The sequence below is a fragment of the Ctenopharyngodon idella genome, chromosome 15 (assembly GCF_019924925.1).
Source record: "Ctenopharyngodon idella isolate HZGC_01 chromosome 15, HZGC01, whole genome shotgun sequence".
Classification (NCBI taxonomy): Eukaryota; Metazoa; Chordata; class Actinopteri; order Cypriniformes; family Xenocyprididae; genus Ctenopharyngodon; species Ctenopharyngodon idella.
In genome coordinates, this window is record NC_067234.1 from 37,711,901 (window position 1) to 37,729,376 (window position 17,476).

General features: G+C 35.3%; 1 protein-coding gene across 1 annotated transcript in view; it reads right to left on the reverse strand.

Annotated features, from left to right (window-relative positions):
* Nucleotides 1-16,664, reverse strand: part of pdgfd (platelet derived growth factor d) — a 30,266-nt gene extending 13,602 nt beyond the window's left edge. The window contains exons 1-3 of the mRNA XM_051861917.1: nucleotides 16,155-16,664; nucleotides 4,911-5,121; nucleotides 3,089-3,266 (exon numbers count right to left, since the gene is read on the reverse strand). Coding sequence (XP_051717877.1) covers nucleotides 3,089-3,266; nucleotides 4,911-5,121; nucleotides 16,155-16,371 — 606 coding nt within the window. The 5' untranslated portion in view covers nucleotides 16,372-16,664. The remainder of the gene's footprint in view (nucleotides 1-3,088; nucleotides 3,267-4,910; nucleotides 5,122-16,154) is intronic.
* Between the last annotated feature and the right edge of the window lie 812 nt (nucleotides 16,665-17,476).

The following is a 17,476-nucleotide window of genomic DNA, read 5'->3' on the forward strand; positions in this document are numbered from 1 at the left end:
TTCTATAGGAACCGGATCTTCTAACCACAGCTGCAGTGACACGATGACTTTACCAATCGGCGATCGGCTCTTATTTAGAAAGCAGGACTTATTCCGCCATTTTGCGCGTTGCACTTTCTCCTATTCATAATAATACGAGTGCACCGTCTTTCTATATATAAAGTCTTTGGTTTTATTCACGATAAAACACGGCCATGACCGCTTCACCCAACGGTTCTGTGTATCGCTGCACAACACCCTTAGCAACCACTCTTAGCAACGTAAACATATGTCTGTTCTCAATTGATATTGTTCGCAAAGCTTACTGTATTATGTAGAAGAGTATTGTGAGAGAGATATCGAGTGACCGAGTGTATTACCTGCATTCAGATTTAGCATTTTCCTTCAGGTCAGTCCTATGTTTATAATAAAAATCCGTTTGAATGTCTGCTGCGATCTTGTCCCTTTAACAGGTTAACGGGGTTTCCCGCGCCCTGCTGACACTGCCAGCGCTAGTCAAAGCATTTGTCATTTGCGTCTTGTTCTGTGTTCACAACAAATTTCAATATAAAAGTCTTTGACTGAGTGACTCGCTCAAAAAGACAATCTTTGCCGCCATCTAATGGCATGATAAATGTAACTTCTGCTGCTGTTCACGGTCAGGGACTATTTTTTCCAGCGGAAGGAAGGCTTTAAATAATTTGACTTCATTAAAGTTGCATTAATACACATTTTTCGGCTTTTAAAAAGTTATTTGTATTATTTGGCAGCTGTTTTATAAAAGCAATAAGCCCCGTGAAGACGCGGTTTACAGATAATTTATATTTAAATTATATATTGAATTTAAATTCACTGTAAACCATGGTTTGTTGGGGCTTATTGCTTTATTGAAATATATTTAAATAGAAAACAGTTATTTTAAACTGTAATAATATTACAATAATACTGTTTTTAGTGTTTTTTTGATGGTGAGCAGAACATTTTTTGAACTCGTGTAAAAATTCTCATATTCTAATGCTAATTATGTGACGTTTTATGGCAATAGTTTAATTTACACACACTTAATAATCACACATGTAATCCCTACAATTATTTCCATGAATCAATTAAATTTCAATGTTAACGCATCATTATTTCCCGCTGCATACTCAGAAATATGTCCATGCATTATTCATTATATCACTGAAGCTAAAAATGTAACTTTAGGTTCAATTTCTAAATATTAAATATCACTTTTATACAGTAAAATGAAATATGTGAATTAGATTAGTGAATTATTACATGGATCACACGGATACTGAATTCATTTCATGGCTAAAAAAGTTCTCAATTGAGGTCAACATGCCTTCAACAGAATAGAAATAAACAAACATAAGAACTAAAATCATTAGTTTACGGCAAAGAACATCAAAGATGCACATCCTAAAACATTCAAGGAAAACTCTCCAATTACAATTAAAGATCTTGAACAAAAAGGCACAATTATGATTTACAAACATCCGCTAATCCCCAAAGAAAACCCACCGAATTTTACGAGCACATCAAACGACATTTGGAGAAAAGAGCACATCATCTTCCCTGCAGAAAAGCTCTCCACATCTGTTTGTGTCATTAACCGACACCAAGGGCCTTAACGAGCGTGAGTTTAACAAGAACAATGACAAAACACATCGTTAGCTGTCATTTCTCGTTATAGACCTTCTCCATGTGCATGTGATAAAGACACAGAACTAAACTCTCAGATCTCTTCACATTACATCAGTGTTTTTACCGCAGTAAAACACTCACAGGTTCACACCGAACAGTGTGGCTCACACCTCATTTCTCTCTGTCGTCTCTCTCTTTGTTTATACGGTCTCTCTCTTATTCTGCCTCAGAAACAGACGTCTTAATTAAGCCACACTTTTCTGAGTTCATCTAAGGTAAAAGAGCATTTCAGGTAAGAAGAGACTTTAAGATTATTGGAGCAAGAAAATACTATTTCAGGATTTCTACTTCAAAACTTGTAATCTTTAATTGTCAAATTTACTAGCAAGTTTTGAGCAAGTTTTGTTCCTACACCAAGGTTTTTTTGTCGCTTTATTGTCCATTAACTGTGATTTCATCTTGTTTATGTCCAGTGCAGGTGTCTGTTTTAATTCTGTTTCCCAGTATGAGCTCAAATTGAAATGTACAAATTTGCAGTTTTACAGACACAGAAAACATATTGCATATTTATGCTAACAGCTAGCACCACATTATTGCTGATTTGGCCTGTGTGGAGAAAAAGCCATGAGGCAGTCGTAAAGCAGGATGGCTTTAGTCCCAGTGAATGTTGTAAAATATTTCTCCATCCATCTGCTATCATTCCAGCATCCGCTGCATCCGCTTTGCACAACAGATACAGTAAATACATCTGATATAAAACTAGACCAACGATTAACTTTAGTTTATGACACTACTAGATCCACTGGGAAGACACTTAATAAAATTAAGTTAATGAAATTTTTGTGTGTAATATTTTTATTTAAAGCAACAAGACACTGGAGGCCATGCTACAGTATATTGAGCACAAAAAAAATGTCATATATACACTACCATTCAAAAGATTATTTAATGTTTTTGAAAGAAGGCTGCATTTATTTGATCAAAAGTAAAACAGTAAAAATTGTGAATTATTTTTACAGTTTAAAATAACTGTTTTCTATGTGAATATATAGTAAAGTGTAATTTATTCCTGTGATCAAAGCTGAATTTTCAGCATCATTACTCCAGTCTTCAGTGTCACATGATCCTTCAGAAATCATTCTGATATGATGATTTGATGCTCAAGAAACTTTTATGATGTTTAAAACAGTTCATATTTTTGTGGAAACATGATACATTTTATTTTTCGGGATTCTTTGATGACTACAAAGTTTGAAATAGAATCTTTTGTACCATTATAAATGTTTTTACTGTCACTTTTGATCAATTTAAAGCACCCTTGCTGAATAAAAGTATTAATTTCTTTCATAAAAATCTTACTGACCCCAAACTTTTGAACAGTAGTGTATTTAAAACAAAAACACATGATTTAACGTGTGAAATGATGCAAATGTTCCGCACAGGAGATTAAACAGACACTCACCAACAGCGAATAGCAGATTTTGAATCCTGGTTTTGCTACGAAGTAATCGTCCGATTTGAAGGTGATTTTGATGAGGTTTGTTTTGGATGTGATCCGTGATGGAGATCTTTGACCGCACCAGCGGCCCCAGATGATTGTGCTGGTTTCTGAAATATCCTCCACTTCCACATAATCATACCTGCAAAACACACACACACACACACACACGCCTGTCAGTACATCACATGCACAGGTAAAGGATATACAGCTGTTCAAACAGGTGTGCAGTTGTTGTTGTTTTTTTTTGTTTTTTTTAAAGAACTATTTTAAAGTGCTTTTTTCAATATTCGCTTTCATGTAGTGTGTAATAGAGCTGTTTAAAAGTTCTGCAAAGTTTTAAATATCAAAGTGCACAAGAAATAAAGCTATTGTCTCAAAAGAAAGAATTGATTCTGTAGTTGTAGCTGAGGCCTGAAAAGTGCTGAGGAAGAGCTGAAGTACAGATATGGTAATGGGCATTTGGTTTCCGACACGCACTGTAAGCGGTCCACCAATCACAACAGACTGAGCCATCTGACCAATCAGAGCAGAGCAGGCTCTCAGAAAGGTGGGGTTTAGAGAGACCGGAACTTCGAATGAACCATTTCAGACACTGTGAGAAAAGAGCTGATACTGTTCAGTTAGTTGCCAAGGCTACATTTAAAATAATAATAATAATAATATTTTATATATATATTTCAAGTTTTTCATTTGATATTTATATTTTATTTTATTTCAGCTTCATTTCAATTAAAGAAAATGATTTTTAATAGTCTTATTCCTAATGCAGTGATTGGGAATGTGATGACAATGACATTATGCTTTTTTATTTATATCATATAAATTATTAGATTTTACACAGAAATGTATATCTTTCTTATTTTCTTAGTTATTTATATTCTTTTTATATTCTTAGTTTCTTTCCCCTCTTTGACTTCTTGTCCCTTTCTCATCCTCTAAATTCACTTCATCTCTCATCTCAGTTTTTTCCTGCTTTATTTTTAGTCCTGATGTCCCGGGGGTCTTTGTAAAGTATCAGATCCACAGTAAAACCCTCTAACCTCAAGGACAAACTCGTAACCCGAGACTCACTCCACACACGCTGTGGTCAGATACTCGCTCTGATTGGCTTTCCGCTCATTAAATATTCATATCACGTTTTAACTCTTCAGGCCATTATTTCTAGTCCAGAAATGCAGAATCAAAACCACAGGAATCTAAAACCTAACCCTGTTATTCTCTACCACATGTCACAACATGATTTAACCACGTCCAGGATCAACGATCCTATGAATTAATCAGATTTTAGAGCTAGGGCTTTAGGTTAAACTGTTAAAGCTTGTTAAACCTTTAAATATTTACCATCTAGACCAACCCAAAGAGTGAAAGTGACACTTTCTCAACACCCCTTAAAATTCATTATTCGTGTACTCATCCATTCTGAAGCTCCGCCCTCACCTGCAGGCTCCATTCTCCACCTTCACTTAAAACTTTTAGATCTAATTACATATTCATGAACTCATCAGTTGAAAGCTCCACCCTCACCTGCAGGCTCCATTCTCCGCCTCCACTTAAAACTTTTAGATCTAAGTATTCATGAACTCCTCAGTCTGAAGCTCCGCCCTCACCTGCAGACTCCAATCTCCACCCCCCACTTAAAACTCTTAAACGCCAATTAATTATTCATGAACTCATCAGCCCAAAGCTCCGCCCTCAACTGCCGGCTCCATTCTCCGCCTCCATTTAAAACTTTTAGATCTAATTAAGTATTCATGAACTCATCAGTCCGAAGCTCCGCCCTCACCTGCAGACTCCATTCTCCGCCTCTTCCAGTCCAAACTGAGCGTCGAATTCCAGCAGGATTCGTGTGTGGACAGGCGAGAGCAGTTTCCATGACAACAGCAGGTTGCGAGGGTATGAGCTGGGGAAGCGCGGGCTCTGGACGTGACCTCCGCTCTTGACCATTATGACCTCTTCCTTCCGGTACAAGTCTGTGAGGCGATTGCTGTCTGTTACTGGTCACAACTTGGACAGGTTAGTGCGTTTACTCTCGGAGACAAACAAACACACACAGATATAAACAAATACAACACATACAAAGGTCAGAATCTGTCCCATTTCAGTTCATCCCAGTTCAGTTTGGAGAACAGGATAAATTCAGCTCAGAAAATAAATCTAATTCTCTACAGGAAAATAGACTAACTCACTTCTTATTCTCTTGAGGAAAAGAACCACTTTTGATCCAAAGCTTCTGATTCACACATACAAAAAAAAAAAAAAAACATTTCACTTTAATTCTGTTCAGGAAATTAACTGAATTTACTTATGATGCAATATGGGAAGTGATCTGAATTCACTTCTGATTCTCTTCAGGAAAGTAACCTGGTTTCCCTTCTAATTTCCTTGTTTTTTTTTCTTTAAACAAAGAACTGAAATCACTTTTGATTCTTCTCAAATTCAAAGCAAACTGAATTTAATCTGATTGTCTTCACAAAAAAAATTATTCACTGCTAATTCTGTTCAGGAAGTGAACTGAATTTACCCTTTGGGAAGTTATCTGAATTCATTTCTTATTCTTTTCAGTAAACTAACCCAATTCACTTCAGATCCAGAAGCGAACTGAGTTTGCTTTGATTCTCTTCTAACTTAATTCACTTTTAATTCTGTTCAGGAAGCAATATGAATTTACTTTTGATGGCATTTTGGAAGTGAATTCACTTCGTATTCTCTTCAGGAAAAGAACAGAATTCACTTTTGATTTTCCTGGGAAAAATGCTCTTTGGGAAGTGATCTGAATTCACTTTTGATTCTCTTCAGGAAAAGAACAGAATTCACTTTTGATTCTCTTCAGGAAAAGAACAGAATTCACTTTTTATTCTAAAGCCCTAGCTTGTTAAACTGTTAAATATTTAAGAGAACAGAATTCACTTTTGATTTTCCTCTTTGGGAAGTGATCTGAATTCACTTTGTATTCTCTTTAGGACAATAACCCAATTCACTTCTGATTCTCTTCATGAAAAGAACAGAGTTCACTTTTGATTTTCTTGGGGAAAATGAGAAGTGATCTGAATTCACTTCTTATTCTCATCAGGAAAAGAACAGAGTTCACTTTTGATTCTCTTGGGGAAAAGAACATGACTCACTTTTGACTCTTTTCAGAAAGGTAAACTGAATTTACATCTGATTTACATCTGAAGTAACAATCTGAAATCCCTTCAGATTCTCTTCAGGAAAACAATCAATTCACTGTTGGATTTTGATCCTAATATCTGAACTGAGTTGAAATGAACCACAGAATCTCTGACAGAACAAACACATACAAACATAAGCAACAAGAGAAGTAAGACAGAAAAAGGGGGACGACAGGTCTACAGAAACAGACACGCTTTTAGCCCACAAAAGGTAAAATATTAAAAATAGCAGAAGTTATGCAACAGGAAATCAAAGATCATTCAATGTGACAGTTCATGAATCTTTAAATTAGACCAATGAGCACATTTGATCGTTTTAAAGAAAGCTAAAGAATTCATGATACACTAATCGAAAGTGATGACATTGGCGATGACCTGATCCAATGTCAAAATGATGCAGCCACAATGATGTTTTCATTTCTAAAAGCTCCTTGAATCATGACCACCATAGCACGCACGCACGCACACACACACACACACACACACACACACACACACACACACACACACACACACACACACAGTGATTACTGATCCATGCATGCAGCAAACACTTGTGATTATGGCTATACTGCAGGAACAGGGCCACCATCCATCACCATGACAACCTGCTGACCAATGAGCTTTTAAATGAACTTAACACACACAGGAATAAGGCCACTCTAGCTCACAAACACACACACACACACACACACTACTCGCTTGTGTCACTTCTGTAAGTGTGATACTGACAGACAGTCTAGCAGCTTTGAGCTTTAACAGCCTCATCTATCTCTCTCTCACACACACACTGTACTTCCTTAACACCAATTTGCTTCAACTTTCTGAGAACAAATACACACTGTAAATACACACTCATCACACACACAGAGTTGTAAAAGCTCTTAAAGTTTGCTGTGTTAAAGTTTGAGCTGTTGTCTGTGATTGTGAAGAGCTAAATTCATCAGAGTAAACGCCCATGACAGAATAAAGTAGGTTATGTTCCAAAACTTAGTGAGCTTCCTCGCTGCCTACAGTACATACTTCTAAGACAGAATCCCAATGGAAACTGAACCTTGTGAGTGATTGATTTAGAACGCACAATTAACACAATCTAATAAGCATAAAATTCTCTTGAGGAAAAGAACCACTTTTGATCCAAAGCAAACAAATTCGTTTCTGATTAAGTTCACACACACACAAAAAGAATAATTATAAATTATTTTCAGGAAGTGAACTGAATTTACTTATGATGCTCTTTGGGAAGTAATCTGAATTGTTGTTGGGAATGGTTTCCCCTTCTAATTTCCTTCTTTTTTTTTTTTTTAGACAAAGAACTGAAATCACTTTTGATTCTTCTCAAATCCAAAGCGAACTGAATTTACTGTTTGGGAAGTTATCTGAATTATTTTCTTATTCTTTTCAGTAAACTAACCCAATTCACTTGGTTATTTATTTTTTATTTATTTATTTTATTTTATTTTATTTTATTTTATTCAGAAAAACAAGTCACTTTAGATCCTCTTCCAATCCAGAAGTGAATTGAGTTTTCTTTGATTGTCTTATAACTTAATTCACTTTTAATTCTGTTCAGGAAGCGTGAATTTACTTTTGATGCTATTTTGGAAGTGATTTCTCTTCAGGAAAATAACCTAATTCACTTTTGATTCTCTTGGGGAAAATGCTCTTTGAGAAGTGATCTGAATTCACTTCATATTCTCTTCAGGAAAATAACCCAACTCACTTCTGGATTCTCTTCAGGAAAAGAACAGAGTTCACTTTTGATTTTACTGGGGAAAATGCTCTTTGGGAAGTGATCTGAATTCACTTCTGATTCTCTTCAGGACATTAACCCAATTCACTTTTGATTCTCTTGGGGAAAATGCTCTTTGGGAAGTGATCTGAATTCACTTCAGATTCTCTTCAGGACAATAACCCAATTTACTTCTGATTCGCTTAAGGATTCTCTTTACAAGTATATTTGATAATGTCTCTAGCTTTTGTCCGCCCGAGTTTTTATCGTGGATGGATTACTTTTACTGAGCTTGTTGCAGTGCATTATGGAGTTGCCTTCCCTTTCAAAATTTATCGCAACTCTGCCTTAAAATTTAGTCAAAAGAATTTGGTCTGTGATAAATGAGTCTTTTATTATAGTCTGAATAAATAATATACTAATCTCATGACACAGCATGTAAAAATGTGCGCGTGCATAACAGCCTGTTGAATTGATTTGTACAGACACATTTCTACATCGCTGATAAACGGAAAAATTACAACAAATCTAGACATGCATTCATGTGTGAGCATTCGTGTGTGAGATCCTGAATAATGGCTGACTGTGTGTGTGTGTGTGTGTGTGTGTGTGTGTGTCTGGCCGACAGTGAAGGTTTTTCTGGTCAAGAGCTGCCTACTTAGAAAGAGACTGTCTGATTGACATGTAAAGTAATCAATCACAGTTCACTGTGTTTTAATGTGTCTTTTAGGGGCGGGTTTATCACAAATAAATGGTTCCATAAAAAAAAAAAACATTCAATCAATAACATGACTATGAACATCAGTGGTTGTAGGGAAAACATAAAAAGCCTATCCATGAGTGTGAAATGAGAATCTGCTGGTAAAAAAAACATTTCACTGTTTAACAATAACTAAACAGTAAATTTTACAGCTGTCCAGTTCATGAAATTCACACGTTGTGTCTCTGTGTTTCTTTCCCTCAATATTTCAACAATAGCACATCAGTTTCCAGAGGTGAACCAGATTAAACAATCGACTGTAAAAGCCGAGAAAGAACAAAAATGTTATTTTTCCACCTTTACTTATGGGTTGATTCAATAAAAACATATCCAGGTCATAGTTAAACAAACAAACAAATTATTAAATTAATTATATTAAATTAGTTGTAAATTAATGATTTATTTTATTTAAAAATAAATAAATAAAAAATATTTAATTAAATAACTATTTTTCATAAACAAAATTACTATTTCAGGACCACTAAAATTTTGCAAAATGTATGTTTATTATTATTATTATTATTACTCATGGGCTTATTTAATAAAAACATGCCCAGGTCATATTTTTTTAAAAAGCAAGCAAACAAACAAATAAGTACATGAATTAATACAATTTATTTATTTACTTAATTTTAAAAATAAATTAAACAAATAATAAAAAATAAAAAAATTAAATAAATAAATAAATATTTTTATAAACAAAATGACTATTTCAGGATCATTAAAATTATGCAAAATATATATTTTTTATTAATCATTGGCTGATTCAGTAAAAACATGCCCAGGTCATATTTCACACCTTACTATTATTGAAATAAAAATTATTTATTTATTTAATATATATATATATATATATATATATATATATATATATTATATATATATATATATATATTAAAACAAATAAAAAAAATAATTAATTAATAGAATAATAATAAAAAAAAACATTTCACAAATAAATTAATATTTTTTCATAAACAAAATGGCTATTTCAGGACCATTTTGATTATGTAAAATTTTTTTATTTCTTCCTTTTGATTTTGGGGTGAAATACACCCCGCACATTCCTCTACAGTTAAATCCATTATAAGACATGAAGAATTTCCTAGGACAGGAGTTCAGAAAGCATGTGTTTCTATTGACAGATAGAGGTCAGAGGTCAACCGGAGGCATAAAACTTTATGACGCATCGGTGTGACCCTGCTGTCAGACGGTTTCAGCTGAACTTAGAGAAGCATCGAGACACACTCAGACTCCCACCCTGAGGACGAGACGAGTGTGTGTGTGTGTGTGTGTGTGTGTGTGTGCGCATCTATTTCTAGTTTCTCTCACCTCGCGTGCTGCTCTGTGCTTGAGTGAGAGATCATGCTGAAACTGTTACACAGTTGGAACCCAAAGCAGAATCTATTCCTGGACATCTAGAGTCACACTAAACACACGTTATATCAGCACAATCATCTCAGTATATTAGTGTACTAATATTATATTGGAACTTTTGTTCTTGTACCCATGGCAACCAAATGTTCCATTAGAATTTACTGTGGAGATTAAACAGAACAGTTGAACGACATCATTAACAGACTCGTGCCTGCAGTACCAGTACATTCTATTTAAAAATATATTTTATGATGAGTCATTACTACATGCAAAGCTAAATCTGCAAAAAAAAAAAAAAAAAAAAAAAGCCTTTTTTTTTTTTTTTTTTTTTTTTTTCACTGTGACTATTTTCATGGAATCAAACACATTTCACCCCAAATGTATGGAAGCTTGTTTCTGCTATGAAATAAAAAATAAAAAGGTAATTGCAACTTTTTCTCTCATAATTTTGACTTTTTTTCTCAGAATTGCACGATATAATGTCAGAATTGTGAGGTAAAAACTCGCAATTGTCAGAATTGCGACTTTAAAACACACAATTCTGACTTTATATCGTGCAATTCTGACTTTATAACTCACAATTCTGACTTTATTTCATGCAATCCTGACTTTATTTTTGTGCAATTCTGACTATATATCGTGCAATTCTGATTTTATTTCGTGCAATCCTGACTTTATAACTCGTAATTCTGACTTTATAACGCGCAATTCTGACTTTATATCACGCAATCCTGACTTTATAACTCGCAATTCTGACTTTTTAATTCTCGCAATCCTGACTTTATAACGCGCAATCCTGACTTTATAACGCGCAATCCTGACTTTATATTACGCAATCCTGACTTTATAACTCACAATCCTGACTTTATAACTCACAATCCTGACTTTATAACTCACAATTCTGACTTTTTAATTCTCGCAATTCTGACTTTATTTTGTGCAATTCTGACTTTATTTCGTGCAATTCTGACTTTATTTCGTGCAATTCTGACTTTTTAATTCTCGCAATTCTGACTTTATAACGCACAATTCTGAGATAAGTCAAAATTGTGAGATGCAAACTCGCAATTGCGAGAAAAAAAAAAGTCAGAATTGTGAGATAAAGTCACAATTAACTTTTGTATTTTTTTATTTAGTGGTGGAAACAAGCTTCCATACAAATGTTTATGGTAAAATTACAAAAAAAATAAGGCATTTCTGCACTGAATAGAATGCAATGTACTTGAAAACAACAGTAATTAGATTATTTTTTTTAATTATGGTAATGAGAACCAAAGGGCTTATGCGTTACAAAAATAATTCTTGATTTAATCAAACAATAAATTTATGCAATAAATAAAGCCTTACCTTTTGTTAATTTCGAGTACATAATTGTTATTTTGCTGTTCTGAAGTCTGTTTACTTTTTTAAATAAGCTGTTTGACTGTACTGGGTTTGTTACTGACTTTGAATCACTTTGTAAAATGTTTTCACTTTCCTGCATTAACTATATTATGCCAAACACAAGCGCCGTATGTTCCTGGGAGGATTTGGCAAAGGAAAGAGTTTAACTGGCTGATATTATTCCTCACAACACGCTGATGTTGAACAGCACAAACATACAGTTCAAAAATAAAAACACGTGACACGCAGGAAACAAGCCTCTGGTGCAGCGAACACATGTTTAACTGAGATAATGAAGCATATGTCTGTATTATTTTGCATCCCTGATCAGATCCTTCTTATTAGTATCTGGAGAGTGTTGACAATAGACACACACACACACACACAAAATCCAGGGCACCACTTGTGAGGAAGTAAATCAATTAGGCTTCAACTGCAGCGTCATGAAAATGAAGCCTTTAACACTCCAGCCAGCTCTTATTAACACAAGATACTGAACACACTCACATCCACTAAACACATCTGTTCTGACATCTGATCTCTCTTTATATGGCCAGTTTCTGTGCTTCGTGTCACTTACACACACACACACCTAAACCTTGACCCCTTGTGTTTTAGTTCAATTGCATTTGACTGATTAAAAAGGCAACGATGAAGCAAACATGGAGCAACTGCCCCTGCAATAAATGGGAATAATAATGGATGGTTTTCTTCTTGACAGCAATAAAACAACTTATTAGGGCTCTATAAACTCTGTTTTAATCGCTTTTAATTTTTCCCAAATTTTGTGTTTTCTGTCTGGATTCTTCTTTAAGTTTTAATCATCAAAAATCATGTCTAATAAATTGAATTAATCAAACTTCAATAATAATGTATTACATTGTTAATTTATTACATTGTTAAATGTTAATTTAATTATAAATCATTTTAAAAAATAAGGCCTCATGACATTTTTCCACAAATCTTGTTTTCATTTTTTTCAGCATTCTGTGTTTTATAATTAAATATCCTGTATATTTACCAACAAAAACAGTGGTAATTAAATTAATTCATAAAAAATTACCATTTTAATAACTGAATCAATTAATTATAATAATAACTTAATAAATGTTTAACAATATTAGGGCCCTATAAAAAAAATTCTGTTTTAATTTTTCAAGATTCTATTTTACGATTTTACACAGATTTATTGTCAAAAACTGTGGTAATCAATTGAATTCATAAAACTTTAATATTTTGATAATTTAATAAACTTTTAACAATATTAGGGACTTTGAAAACTTTTAATTTTGTCACAAATTTCATTTTATTTTAATCAGAAATTGTTTTAATTTTTCTAGATTCTGTTTTTACTATTTTATACAGATTTACCACCAAAAACTGTGGTAAAGTTTTATGAATTAATTTAATTACCAATCTATTATTTTAATACAGTTTTATCCATATAAGGGCCCTAAGAAAACTGATGTAATTTTTTCACAAATTCCAATTTATTTTCCCACAAATTCTGTTTGAAATTTTTCTGGATTCTGTATTTTACGATTTAATATAAATCCATCATCAAAAAATGTGGTAATCAAATTAATTTATAAAACTTACCATTTTAATTAAACTAACAATTTAATCCACCTTTAAAATTTTACTCAAATGGAAATGCAACAATTCCTTTACAGCAATACATTGCATTTTTATTTTTGTCAAATAAAGTGCTGAAGCAGACAGTTTGGAGTATGTAGGAAGTATGGCATTTAAAATCTGCAGAGCTTGATCTATTTTTTCCTGATACACTTGTGTATACTCATCACACCATTGTTTCTAGGATAAGAAGCCATAAAGTCATTTGCATGCTTTAAAAATCACAGATATAATGAGAATCAGAGGCGTGTGTCATCACACAGACAAGCAGCTCACAGATGTCTGACTTCATGAGGGAAACACTGAGCTAATGGAGATGAAACACCCACTGCTGAAACATGCCAAACCTGAGACATGAACCACTGCTGCTCAATATTTCACACACACACTCACACACTCTCACACACACACACACACACACACACACAGCGCTGCTTCTCTTCCGGGAACGAACATGTCACAATATTCCTCATTTAAATAATTCGTACACAGTATAAAGGGGCGGGGCCTGGTTGAGTTAGTTAGTAATGTGTTGAAACTGGTGGTTATGGTAAGGGGCGGGGAGCTGCAACAATGGAGAACATGAGGAAAATAATGAACATTCAAGCAGGAAAACCTGTTCTAGTAGAGACAAAAACAACATCAAGACTCTTTAAACACACAGATCTGCAGCTGAGGGGTCTGTCATAGTGTGTCTGTCAAGGTTTCAGTTTCTCATGGATTCCACACACACACACACACACACACACACACACACACACAGAGAGATGATGAAATAATGTGTGCTAGCAGACAGCTGTGTGAGAGATACACAGACAAAAATTTGCTGAGTAAAGATGCATCTTCCTGTTTGTGTATAAAAATGGCAGAATGTGTCTCACTTTCTGAAGCAGAAACAGGCTGTCGCTCACAAACGACTAGATGGAAACACCTTCAAACATTAAAGACATTTTTTTGTCAATATAAAAACACACAAACTCAGAGACAGAAGCCCACCTGCACACAGACACACACACAATGCAACAGGAAGATGTGTGTGCGTGTGTGTGTGTGTGTGTGTGTGCGCGTGCGTGTGTGTGTGTGTGTGTGTGTGTTTTGTGGGGAATCCCACACCAGATTCCTCAACACTGATGGCTGGGTGTGGGTCCAGGACACCCTGTGACTCACTGCCCTAAAATAACTATATTTCAGCTGTTTTACACTCATTCTTGTACATCTGTCTTTGTGAGGACATTCACTGACACATCTCTAGCTCCTTACTCTAACCCTACCCATCACAACTAAGTGCCTCACCTGAACCCTTACCCTAAACCAACCCTTAACCCGATTATAACCTGATCCCTAAAACCAAGTCTTTACCCTCAAACAGGCCTTTAAAAGCTCTCAGAAAGGAAGGAATGGCCAAAATGTCCTCACTACACTCAGATGGTTTAAAACTCAAACCGGTCCTCACAAAGATAGTTGTACATGTACACACACACACACACACCCACCCCGTTCACTGCTAAACAGTTCTGTCATAAATGATCAAACACGCACACACACACACACACACACACACACACACACACACACACACACACACTAAAACCATAAAAAGTTTTGTTATTTGAAATAAAATAAACATTAACTGAAATAAAATAACAAAAAAAACTTATTACATTTCAGCTAGTTGCTGGAGCAACATCTCATTTTCATTTAGTTTAACAATGTGCTAAAATATCTAAAACTAAAGTTAATTAAAAAAAAATTAGACACTTTAAAAATGACAAAAAAACTAAAATTGCTAAAACATTAACTCAAATTAAGATAAATACGAAAAACACAAAAATAAAAATTACATTTAAAAAAAAAAAAAAAAAACTTACAATAATAGTATCTAACACTAATTCAGAGACTAAAATGAATATTTATGCTTGAAATAATTCACCTGTCGCACTGCAAGACTATTTAAATTAACCATGAATGACTAAAAATAGAGTCAAAGATTCCAAAATAAATTCAAAATTCCAAAATAAAATGCAGAATTCCAAAATTCCAAATAGTAAAGATCTTAATGTTTGAAAAATCCATGGTAGCCTATTTATCAACTACCCTAATATCCCCAGAGGACATTCAGACATTCATTACAGGTGTCACACACCTGTTGAAGAACACACACACACACACACACACACAGCTGACCTCAAAAGTCTCCTAAGTATTTAACATCACCACATTATTGATGACAGTTTGTATAAACTAATGCATCAAAACCAATTTACACCGCATTCAAGCTACACATTTCTATCAGTTCACTCAATCCCTGGGAATCGAACCCTTGACCTTGCATCATGCTCGACTGTTTGAGCTCCAGAAATACAAGAACAGGTTAAGATTTACAGGTTATATCAGTGCAGAGAGGAACAAAGCTGTTGAAATCATGCATGTGACATGAACAGAGAAGATCAGAGAGCTGTAGACCTGTCCAAACAAGCTCGAGCTGATCACAACACGAACTCAAACTGAGTAACTTTCACATCCACAGTGACCACAGGACGCTTTCGCACTCCAGAATGCCTGAATGTCATTCGTGAGAAGATCACAAAACATCAAAGCAAGAGCCATGCGAGCTGAACTAATGCCACTTGTCTGAGTATATCAGCAGGCACTAGTCATTGCATTGATTAGATAACAAAACACAAATGTCATATTGTAAAGACAGACAACACAAGCATTTTTTAGAAGTTAAACATTCGGCAAAAACAATCGATTTAGGGTTTAAAACAAAGGCAAAAAGCCACTTTGTGTGTGTTAATGTGATCAACTACACCTGCTAACTAGGACACCTGTGTGAACTTGACTTCATACATGCACCAAAAACACCAAATGTTTATTAAAGGACTTCAAAAATTACAGCATTTGAGCTCAGATGACACTTGCTTTGTGACACGCAGGCGTTTCTACTACTTTTGAAGTCACAAAACTCACCATTGCTGCGTGTGTTTGAAGCCCTCAGCGCTTTGGAGGACATCACCTGGGCCTGTGTGGGGTAATGTTCACCGCTAAGCACCGCGATGAGGGAGCACACGAGCAGCCACATGATTTGGAACCGAACCGTCCGCTGATCCATGATCCAGGAGAGCGACATGAACCCGGAGTTTCCACCGCTGCGCAACGCGTCCACGGATCCAGAGAACAGGTTCATATAAACCAAGTCCCGGAATCCAAAGACTTCAACTTTATCTGCTTCTGTCCCGTTTGACCTCGAGCTTATAATTCCAGCAGAATACTTTCCATTCCTTGAACATTCACTGAAACTCGAGGACGCGCGAAGAGTGTCCTGTTGGAAAAGTGGCCAACAATAACGCGCGCGGTGCTGATGGACTCCCAGAGTTCACACATCAGACTCCTGCTGAAAGATCGGCTGATCGAGCTGCTGAGAGATGGAAGGAGAAAGAAAGGAAGCCCAGGAGGGCTGGACCCCCTTCATCCAGTCAGGACGAGGAAATAACGCCCGTGGGGCGCGTTTTACTTACTGTTTGGTGGAATACTTTCCCCTGGTGCGTAACGCTGCCACTCTTTTCCTGTTTGTTTCGCCGCGAGGAAAGTTTTGAGGACTTTCCCTGAGGAGAAACAAACGCACAGGATTCACACTTGCAAACTGCAGGCCATGACATGATCGGCTTTGAGACTTGTGTTGAAATACAAAGTAGCCTACAATACAGAGAAAAATAGTTTAATAAGTGCTTTTGCACACTTTTAAGGGCTTCCCGAGGAACAATTGCACCTTGACGGAAGCCCTTATCAGATGAGGATATTTCCGCTCTCTGGGATCTGAATTATGGGCTGTAGTTGCTATGAAATAATAACTTGCTACTTTCTTCACTGTATACGTGAAAATCAAGTTTTTAATGTTGTTTGATATGTCTATGTGGTGTTTTTAATATGCTTTAAAACAAACCATGTGCAAATTCATATGTCAAAACCATTGCTGAGTATTTTCTCCTTAAAACTGCAGTGAAAAAGACAGTCTCAAACCCGCGATTTGAAATCGCTGGTGTTTGTGACGTCACAAACTACCTTGTAACCAATCACGTTAATGTGCCGGCGGACTTTAGCATATCATTAACAGTGAACTAGCATGTAGCAATATGATTGGTGTATTATGTATATTACGATGTTATGATGAACTATATGTCTTTCTCCACCGACGTTCTGAGTTGTTCAAAGCATTTCTAAAGATACTGATTGTTAGAAGACAGCTGTCTGACTCTGACATGGCGAACGGGAACATGGTTTGTGTAACATTA